Consider the following 10935-nt stretch of genomic DNA (forward strand, 5'->3'; position numbering starts at 1 on the left):
TTTTAGTCATTTAAAATAAATTACTAGCATAACTTCCCCCACTATACACTAAAAATGGCAGCAGTGAAACCCATTTGCTGTTTTAGAAAATGACTAATAGAACAGATATTTCATAATCTCCCATGATTCAGTTTAAAACAAGGAATTAAAACCACTTCTGTATTTAACTTGTCCTGGAAAGATAACTAAAGTCACTTTTTAAAAATTATTCATTTATCAGACCACATTTACATGGAAGAAGAAGTAAAATTCATCCACGTTTCATGAAGAAAGAAGGCAGAATGAAATCTGATTTAGGGCAAAAGAGGGTGAAAGTAAAATCTTCAAAGAAAACAATTTGCATTACGAATTAGATTTCGGGGGCCCCTGAGTGGCTCAGTTGGTTCAGCATCCAACTCTTGATTTCGGCCTAGGTCGTGATCTCAGGGTCCTGGGACTGAGCTGTGAGTCAGGCTCTATGCTCTGCAGAGAATCTGCTTGAGGATTCTCTCCCCCTCCCTCACCCCTTCCCCAGCTTGTGCTCTTTCTCGCTCTCAAATGAATAAATAAATAAATAAATCTTTTAAAATCTTTTTAAAAGATTTTATTTATTTATTTGACAGACAAAGATCACAATTAAGCAGAGAGGCAGGCAGAGAGAGAGGAAGGGAAACAGGCTCTCTGCTCACAGAAAGCCCGATGTGGGGCTCGATCCCAGGACCCCGGGATCACCCGAGCCGAAGGCAGAAGCTTTAACCCACTGAGTCACCCAGGTGCCCCAAACAAATCTTTTTTTAAAAAGGGAATTAGATTTCTGTCTTTCTAAGGGAAATTCTCACATTTCCCTGAACAGAGGTAAGTGCTGGGATATGAAGTTAGAAAACAGTCTCATAGCATTAATTTAAAATGGTCTTTAAAACATAATTTCAAAATTCCCAAGTGCAAAAGGAAACTTTCTAATGACCATATTTTGAAAGGTGTCAGATAAATAGGTAAAGAAACGTTATTAGTTAATAGAGTTGATTCTTTTGCTTGTTCTAATAAGGGTTTGCCTTCTCTTGAGGTAACTTGGCCAAGTCTCCTATATATGGAGGTCTAGAAAACTCTTCAACAGACTATAAATTATATGTAACCACTAGCTTGGAGATTTCTACCCTTGACATTTCTGGTTTTGCTGCCCATTTTGGGGGCCCAGGAGAGGATGCAGGCAGGGCAGAGTGGTACAGTTTCCTCTTAACCCTTCAATCAGGAACAGACTGGTACAAAGGGGAACGCAACCACAGGGCAGGGATCAGGGTGAGCTGAGGGTGACCGAGGTGGACAAGTACAGGGTAGGGCTCTGTATTTACTTAAAATGTTATTTTGCTCACCACGGATTTCTTATTTTGCATTAATTTTAACTTCTTAGGATACTGCATTACCAAGTTTTTTGGCACCCGCTTAAATTTTGCATGTGACGTGAAAGCCTCACTCCCTCACCCTGATCCCGGCCCTGCTCGGGCAGCGCCTGAGTGCTATGTTCCAGAAGCTCTGTGGAGCCAGACAAGAGCACAGCCTCTCCCTTTGACCCACCTCAGCTCTGATGGGCCAGGGGAAGCTGCTATAAGACCTCTGCTCTCCTTGCTGGCAAAAATGAAGATGAAGGATAGAGAAAACTATCTTTGTCTCACAAGGGACTGATGGGAGTGTTAGGAAACAGGTATCACAGACAGAATTGACACTAGGACTACTAGTTACACTTTCTTCTGGTGCTTATTTGTGTTTGGACAGGAACATGATGATCAAGGGAAGTGATGCCCTGAACATGGACTTAGCAGGAGAAAGGAGTAGTCAGGATAACTCATTCACCCACAGTGAATGAAAAACTCCTCCAAAGCACGCTAAGTTAAACAATGAGAGGTTTGATGCTCATACATTATGAAAGTGATGTAGGTCTCTTTTAAATAACAAAAAAGGCAGGATTTTATGTGGCTGAGCTAAAGTAAAGCTAAAAGCTAAAGGTACTTTTCAATTTATTTTTTAAGATTTTATTTATTTGTCAGAAAGAGAGAGATACAGAGGACAAGCAAGGGGACCCCGATGTGGAACTCGATTCCAGGACCCTGGGATCATGCCTGAGGCTGAAGGTAGAGGCTTAACCAATGCAGCCATCCGGGCATTCCATGTTTTAATCCCTGAAAAGAGCAAAATAAGACTTTCAGTCTTACTGCTGAACTTTCATCAGACTTGCAGGTATCTGTCTTCTTGTCTTTTCCAAAAAGACGTGTGTACAGTCCTGAGGCAGGGGCAGATGCTGCCCTTCTCCACAAAGAACACTGGGACCCTGCGTCTCCCCATTTCTGTCTGACCTCAGGAGAGTGGAGAAAGGGATTAAGGTTTACTGAGTAACTGCTGGGAGTTGTTGCTTTCCAAAGTGTTATCTTACTTAACATCCCAGCATCCCTGTAAAGGGAAAGAAATTCTCACAGAGAGGATTAGGAGATGTGGGAAAGAGGTTTTAGTTCTAGCAGTTTTTACAGCTAGAACCATGGGCCCCTAGGTGTCACACTGTTTTCTCTGGAGGGACAGATAAGACTAGATGTAATGTCACTGTGTCTTCCATTTGCAGCCAGTAGTCTGTCCCATCATAGGACTGTTTGGAAAGGTGAGATACAGGGCCTTCATTCAGTTCCATTGTCCTCCTTGGAAGGAAATGTTGGACACTGCAGTACTTTTTGTAAACTGGAAACTAAAAGTAAAAGTTCTAAAAGTTCTCTCAAAAAGTCAGTAAAAGCTCTCAAAAGGAGAGAAGAGAAAGTTAGGGGCAGAGGTCTAGTTAAATTATTTTGAAATTATCGCTGACATTAAGTAGATCTGCTGGGTATTGGTTTTTAGGCATTAACATGGGTATATGTCTATTTTACACATTTCTATTACAGATTCAGTAGAGAAAAAAAATACCTAAATATATATTTAATTCCACAGGATCCCAAAGCACTTTGAGGATTTAAATTGATAAGCCAACCTCAAAGGGACTGATTCTTGCAACTAAAACACAGACACCTCTGGGGTGAAATGTGGCAACAGTTTGACAGGCATAGCAGTAGCTTAGGCCAGAAAGGATTTATCCAATTAAAATTATGGGATGAATTTTGGCTGGCAGAATGTAATTACCAGCCTTGGAACGAATCCAGGATCCTGAGGTTAACACCCCTCCTCTTGCCAACAACCCTCCTACCTGCCAACACTCCGAGCTGGAGAAGGCAGGATCTGACACAATCGCACATAATACTGTTGTGACATCTCAGTACAATGATGATGATGTGAGAAGCATCATGAACCTGATTTTTTTTAACACTCATTATGTTACTTATTTTTATGCCACATTAGGCTAGAAACCAAATGTCCACATAAATGTTAATTTCCTCAAATCTGTGTTTAAAAAGTATAATTAGAAAATAAAAAATAGATTTAAAAATTAATTTATTCTGTCAAAGTAGTTATTTAGTGATTATTTCACTTCAGGAACGAAATTGGATCAAAACGGTGACATTTTATCCTTGCTATATATATTTTTAAAAAAACACAAAACAGGTTTTTGTCGGAGAAATGTGTTCTCAAGGTTCCCTGGCCTAGAAAAAAAGGGAAATGCTTAATGCCGGGTTCAAATTGCTTGTAACTGAGTCCGCGGGCAGGTGCCACGACTGCTGCTGTCCGGGGACGGGTCCCGCCCCAGCTCACACGCGCTGGCGTGTTTCCCCGCGGAGACGCCACTGACACGCGGCCCCCCGCGCGCGCTCCGAAGAGCCCCCTGCTGGGTGTGCGGTTAACGGATAATGACCTCATCCGTAGATTCTGATGCCCTTTTACAAAGTCATTCATTAACAGACGAGTGTGGAGAATCCCAAGCTAAAGGAGAGGGGCGACGGAACGTTAAGCTCCCGGCCGCAGGGCTGCAGAGGGCTGCGCGGGGGCGCGGGGGCGCGCCGGCGGGGGCGGGGGCGGGCGCAGGAGGCGCGGGCCGGAGGTCAGGAGGTCAGCCGGCGACCCGGGGAGCGTGCTCCGCGCTACGCCGCGGCGGGCTGGCGCGCGAGCCGGGCGTCCGGGGGGCGGGGCCGGAGGCGGAAGCTGCGCGCCGCTCACGCGCGGCGACCCCTGCTCCGCGCCGACCCACCCCGCCGCCCCTCCGCGCGCGCAGGTCGGTTCCCTCTCCCGTGCGGAGCTGCGGGCGCGAGCGCCGGCGCTGGCGGTACAGCCGGTCCCGGGCGGCCCCGCCGCCGGCCGTGCCTCGCTCCCGGGCCCCGGAGACGTTGCTCCCCGCGGGCGTCGCGGGGCGCCGGGGGGCTGCCCCGAGGCCCGCGCCGGACCCCCCTTCCCCCCCCCCCCCCCCGGGTTAGCCTTCGGCCCACGGGGCCGCGCAGGGAGTCCCAGCGGCGGGTGCGACCGCAGCACCGCCCCCGCCCCCTCGGCGAGCCTTTCTGCCGCCCCGAAAGCGCGAAAGGTGGTGCGTGCGCGGGCGGCAGGTGATCTGGCGGAACTGCCGCGGGCGGCTCCCCTCCGCGCCCGCCCCGCGCGGTCCTCCCCAGGGGCGGCAGCTTTTTGGTTCGTGGCGGGAAGTCGTCGAACTGCGATTGGAGGGACGGGCGGCCGGGGAGCGCGTTCTCCCGAACCACGAACGCTGGCGGGGTTGCTCTGGGTTCCTTTGTGGGTGCAGGAGGCAGGGAGACACTTACCCTTTTGCTCACGGGCCTGACTGCGCTCCAAAAGCCTGGTGGCCGCTAATTCCAGCTTTTGCTGTGAAGGTAGATTTTTCTAACACCATCTTTGTGTGATTTAACTGTCCACAGGGAATCAAAATGTGGAATGAGAGGATGAAACTAATCCTTTCTTTTGCACTGTTAGGGGTTGCCATAAACACCATTTGTTAAAAAGCATAATTATGTTGGGAAAGTGCCTGATGAGACAATTAAGCTACATAAACACACTGAAAACAAATGAAAGCCAGAAGACGCCCACACCCCTCTTGTAAAGCAATTTTTTGTTTACACAGAAACGAGAGAGGTCTGAGTTGCCTTATTACAACGATATTATTAATACCTACAAAAACCTGAAGACCATATTTTTATGACTTTTCAGGCAGGAGGTGATGGCCACAGTATGAAAAGTTGCTTGCAAACCTAGACGAGTCATGCAGCCCCGGATTCCCTCTAGGTTAGGACGATCAGGCCAAGAAACGATCTTGGTGGACAGAAGCCAGAGGGTTTATGCATCGACAGTACTGTTACTCACATGAGAGCACAGTTCAGCTTAAACTCAGAGACTTAACGTCTGTCTCGGGCTTGGACACCATTCACTGCGGCATTCCCCACCGTGAGAGCATTGCCTAAGACGAAATCACTCTATGGAATAACTTGTTGAATGCATTCATGAGAACCATACTTAGTTTTTTAATATTTAAAAGAGACCAAAATATGCCCCATCTTGAAAAGGGGAATTGTTTTGTAATTAATCCACTTTCAACAAAAGGGCATCAGTCACATTTTGGGCATTTATTGTCAGATTTCAGTTCCAGGAACAGAGTCCTTTGAAAAGATTTTAAACTGATAAAGGAACTTTGGGGATTTAAGTATGAGAGGAATATAGTCAAATAGTTGTCACATACAGCACCCAAATGAGTCCCTTTTATTTGTTCATATATTGGCTGTAGCATGGACCATAGAGATAACTTTTCTTTTTGCCAGAAGGGTAGTTTTTCCAAGAATCTTCTTCACTTCTGTTTTCTACATTTCCCTAGTAAGTCTCATTTAACAAGAGGATCAAGCTTGTTAAGTATCATAGATCTTGAAAACGGGGATAATCTAAGGAAGATGGTGTTAAATAAGAGAGAATAGAATACTTTAACAAGTATTTTCATTTACATGACAATTCAGGCTGAGTAACTTGCCCTGCGTTTCCTAGTGTCGATACTACGGTCTGTAGTCTTACCTGTACATGACCACATACACATGGTTTTCTGGTTGACTCAATCTGAAGGTTTCTCCCTTCAGGTGTTCTCCAGGAATAAAACAGTGAAGTGTTCATATTATGACTGCCTGGTTTCCAAAAAAGTATAATTTTTTTATGGTTAATGAACATGAAAATACGAAATGAGCCATAAAGGCCAAAATGAACAATAGTTTTTCTCCTATTCCAGAAAAATCACCATGGCTTCTTCCAGACTCGGGTTCTGTTTGGCTGCTTGTTTACTAAGTATTTCAGAAGCCAGAAGAAAATACATTGTTGAGAACATAGCAAAAGCAGCTCTTCTTGAAAGAAATGGTAGGAAAACAGACAGTTGATGTGAATATGTATGAGTACAGTAGTTTTTGTATTCTGCAGACAGTGCTATAGAACATTCTTTCTTCTTAGACTTTTCTCCTTGTTTTGAGGCTGTTAGAGCTTCTGCAGGACTCCGGGATACTGAAATAGATCAGTTACTCATGGGCACATGTGCTCTTCCCAAAAGCCCACATAAGCTCAGCAGTGCACTTATTCACATGAGAGTGAGTGCCTGAGATGAGCATTGTTCAGGGGTTCAGGCTCCTGAGGAGGATATGTTTACATAAAAGTTTAATGTTTCCCTCATGGGCCACTTATTTGATCATTAATAGAATGAGCATAATTGTAACATTATGCTTTTTATTCAACAGGTTGTATAAAAAATAAACTGGCCAAATACCAGCTACTTTTCAAAGCTCTCCTGCCAACAAAACCCATGCTTTCATTACATCATTATTATTTCTCCTCCATTTTCTCCATATAAAAACTCGTAGGCAGTTGCATTTAAATGATGGGTGTAAGATCTCTCAGCAGTTTCAAAAACTGGACCTCAAGCCTCTTTACTCCCTGGGCCAGTATTTCCAATGAGAGATATTATTCTTTGTTTTACCCTTGTTAAAATGTTCATGTGATGACACACGGTTTGGGTTCTAGATGTTTTTGCTTTCACACACACAAAACAGAATGTATTCAGACTTCTTATCGTTTGAGTAGAATGCTTTGTTAATGAAAATCAATTTTTTGGCAACAGGTGAACATTCGGGTCACAATCCAGAAGCATTCAAGATAGTCTGTGTTAAATTCTGAGTCATTTTTGATCTGAGGACTACTTTTCATGAGAAAGAAGTGTTTTCCCCTGGCCCGTTTCTAATGGTGAGCACATTTAAGTTACTGTCTTACAACTTTGCAGGAGCTGGAAGCGTCTAAGAAAATTCCTTATAATTGCTGATAAGAAAACTCCTCTAGAGGCAGGATGCTTCTGTGCTTTTGCATTCTCTTTGTGGGAAGAGCCAGCTTGGGCCCCTCATTGTGAGACACAGTACTTCTAATGGGACTGGGTTACCTGTCTCTGTGATTAAGTGAATATGCAGGGACATTTGTGGAAGCCACAGACTGATGGACACCTGGGTCTCGACTCAGAGTTCTTATCAGCTTATTAGTGGCAGCGGCTCAAGTGGAATTATAGCTATTATACTCCATTACAAATACCAAACAATTTACTTCTGCCGAGATTCATACTGACAGTTCCTCCTGCCAGCAGTAATTTTTTTTCCTATATGCATGTTAAGAAATTGCAGGAGAGAGTGTTTCATTCTTTTAGCATTTGATTCAATTGTATCATATGAAACTGAGAATAAAAGCTTTTCAGAAGAAGATTTGGGATGAAAAAATAAAATCATCTCTTTTCTTCCAGGAGCTAGAGTATGTTGAAAAAATACTTAAAAGAAGAGGTTGTATAATCTTGTTCTTGCTTCATCTTTTCTGATTTTAAAAAGTGAGGGAAGGTAGAACTAGCTAAGAAAATGACCTGTCATTTTACAAATATTTTAAATGCCTTTATTTTTAAATGAGTGGAATAAAATTATACCATCCATATTTTTTCTGATTAAGCAATGTGAACATATTTAAATCGCCTAAAATGTCTTGGGCAAAGAACCTGAGTTATAAATTTTAGATGTACACCAGGGCAGGGCTCCGTAGATGCTCATTTGGCTTTGAGTGAGTGACATATGTTTATCTTCTCATGTTATTAAAATTAATAGCGTAGGGCTGCTGTAAGCTCTGCAGTTCCTGTGTGTAACTTATTTTTCCTCTCTTCTGAAAAGATTAATTGTTAGGCTGCCAGGGGACAGGGCGACAAAGGTATAATAGCATAGCTAACGGTTTAATTACTGCCTGAAAACTTTTGTCCTTCACTTTGAATTTGCTTTTGTAGGCTTAAGGGGGACTTTTAAGGAGGCTGAACCAGGCTTGTAAACTTTAAAAATAACGTGGGGTAATGTGCGGCTACCATACAAGTGTATGGCAGCTTTCTCCTCCAGGTTACACATTCAAGTGAGTCACAAGCCACCAAAAGCTGGAAGTCGTTAACATCTGAAGGACGTTGGTGGCCTCTGACAAGGAGATGGTGGGGACAGAATGGTTTCTAACGGACAGGTGCATGCATCCCAGGCACCTGTGCTTTAGGCACTAATTGGCCTTTCTTAGCTTTTCCAGATGTCAGATTTTGATCCAGGCAGTTTGATTTGGGAAGTTTTGATTTGGAAATTTCCTTTCCTTTGGAAGGAAAAATTGACAAAGCCTAGAGGATGAGATTGAGAAGGAGCAGAATTTAGAGTGGTGTGATTTGGCGATTGAAATAGGAGGCTACCATCTTGGACTAAGTTAAGATAACTTTGGCAAGCCCAGTGGCAAGTCCAAGAGATCATCTGTCATAGACACCAAAGACTAGCCTCTGAACTGAGCCCCTGAACTGTTATAACTAGATATCAGATCTCATTATAACTGTAATCTGGTTATATAGTAATCCTGTAAGAAGTAGACATTACTACCCGTGAATTTCATGATTAGTCAATGTCACTTTAGAGGTCAAATCCCAGGATTTTTCTATCACGCTCAATTTAATTGTATCAGAAGAAATAAATTATTAAGATTTCATCACAGAAAAAAATTCTTGCATGTATGTGTTGTTTTCTTTGCAGGGCAGAAATATCCTGAAGTATCAATGTTCAGTATATTTCATTTTCTGATCAAGACTACATCAGATCTGTCATTACAGTAACAGCTTCTATTAATGAGTTAGGTAAGATTTTAGTTTCTTTATGTATATGTCTTTGGATGAAGGGTAGGCTTCAGGTAGACCTGAATGCTCTTTAATCATTGATTTCCTGTATAAATGTGAATACTCAAGATAGCATACCCCAAAACTTCATTTCATTATTCTTCTGAACGTGTATATCCCCAACATTTCCCATTTCCTCCTTATTAAAATGAACCTTGGGGTCCATGATTTAATCAGACTCTTACTGAAGATGATGATCCCATATCTTATGTGGTTAAGGAGAACTTTTCTAGTTTTAATCTGTGAAGTAGTAGTGTTGAAATCAACCTTGATTTTACTGATAACTTGGCATGGAACGAAATACACTATAAGCAGTTGTGTTTTGGGTTGGGACCCTGAAATCTCAAGTTAGTTCATGGGTTAAAACGAAATGAACTCCATGGTTCACAGGGATGTTGTCAGGTTAAACAGGACAACTTGGATTGGAAGGATCATAATTGTTTAAAGAAAAGCCTATAATATCTTAATCTTGTTTAGTGAAGGGTTCAAAATATTTTCAGATAAACCTGATTTCAACTTAGCAGAGTGTCTTCTTTCAAAAGGCCCATTTTTTTAGAGAGCAAAGAGCTGACTGATAACTTCTAGCAAACAAAGGACAGATTATCTTGACTGTTAATCATAGGATGTAAAATTTGCTTCTTTGTTTTTTATCTCTGTTGCTAAAATGATCATGTTGCATTACTGAAAACTCAGAGTAGTAGTAGCATAGGTGTCTGTAACATGTACCTAGACAAAATGATTCAGTGTAAAAAGCTATGTACTGAATAAGAGCAAAATCAAATAATTATGCTTCAGAAAAATGTGTATGTATTTTTTAGTGTAATTATTTATAAAGCATTCTGAAAATAACAGAATTTTATCAGATTAATGTGGTAGAATTGAAAAATTTAAAGTAACCAACTGAAAAAAAAAAAACAAAACCAAAGTTGCTTAAGACTGATGAGCGTTGTGTAATTCTCCACTTTCGGGAATAAAGAGCTGGCAGAAATGTGAAACTTTATGACAATAGGGAGGTGAGGTGAAGGGAAATGGTTGGATCTTTTATTTTTCTTTATTTGGATAAAAATAAGCTCCCTTGCAGATTGCAAAAGAAAACAGCTAGTGGGACAGTAAAATTATAGCTGCTTCTTGAGATGCAAGTGAAAGTTCAGTGATTGCTATTTGCAGTTCACATTTTAAGGCAATTCTCTTCTGGCTGCCAGCTTGGAGGCCTTTAATTCTATCACTGTGGAGGTTTGAGAGGGGAGCCACTCTTGCCTGGGAGCAGTGAACCTCTCTCCCATTGACCCTCTCTCTGGTGTCCCAGGGGACGAGTGTGGAGCTGTGGCCAGAAGTAAGAGAAAGTTTAGGGCAGTGTATCACTCCTGATTAGAAACCATTTTTCACAATTCAGAACAGTTTGTGATAAGATAAGCATTCCTCAACTCCCCAAGAAGAGTTGACCTTGGAGAATTCCAGCAACAACAGGCTCTCATGGGCTGCGGTGCACACCATGTCTCTGTGACTTCTCTTTCCACTCTCCACCCGATTGGGATGGGGCACATAACCATTTCATCCTTTACAGATTCACCATAGATCACGAGAAGCAACAGTAGTTTCTGATGAGTTCTGTAGACTCCTTAGGGCAGAACAATGGTGTGTTTTGCCCATCTGTGTCCTATTTTCTTGAGCAGGGGTAATGATGAGGTTGAAAACCACTTAAATGTTAACTCCTACCCCTTTTTCCTCTGATTTTTTTTCTTTCTTTCCTTATGCACAACTCTCTTTAAGATTTGCTTTGGAACTGAACTGTCACATGCTTGATTTCAGCCCCAGGG

At 42.5% G+C, this 10935-nt stretch overlaps 1 protein-coding gene across 1 annotated transcript; it reads left to right on the forward strand.

The window, feature by feature from the left end:
• Positions 1-4080: 4080 nt before the first annotated feature.
• On the forward strand, positions 4081-10486 carry FTCDNL1 (formiminotransferase cyclodeaminase N-terminal like). The gene is given in 5 exon segments (XM_059168895.1): positions 4081-4156; positions 6152-6276; positions 8979-9013; positions 9016-9079; positions 10299-10486. Coding segments are annotated over 4 exon segments (402 nt in total). The 5' UTR covers positions 4081-4156; positions 6152-6161.
• The last annotated feature ends 449 nt before the right edge of the window (positions 10487-10935 follow it).

The sequence above is a fragment of the Mustela lutreola genome, chromosome 3 (assembly GCF_030435805.1).
Source record: "Mustela lutreola isolate mMusLut2 chromosome 3, mMusLut2.pri, whole genome shotgun sequence".
Lineage (NCBI taxonomy): Eukaryota > Metazoa > Chordata > Mammalia > Carnivora > Mustelidae > Mustela > Mustela lutreola.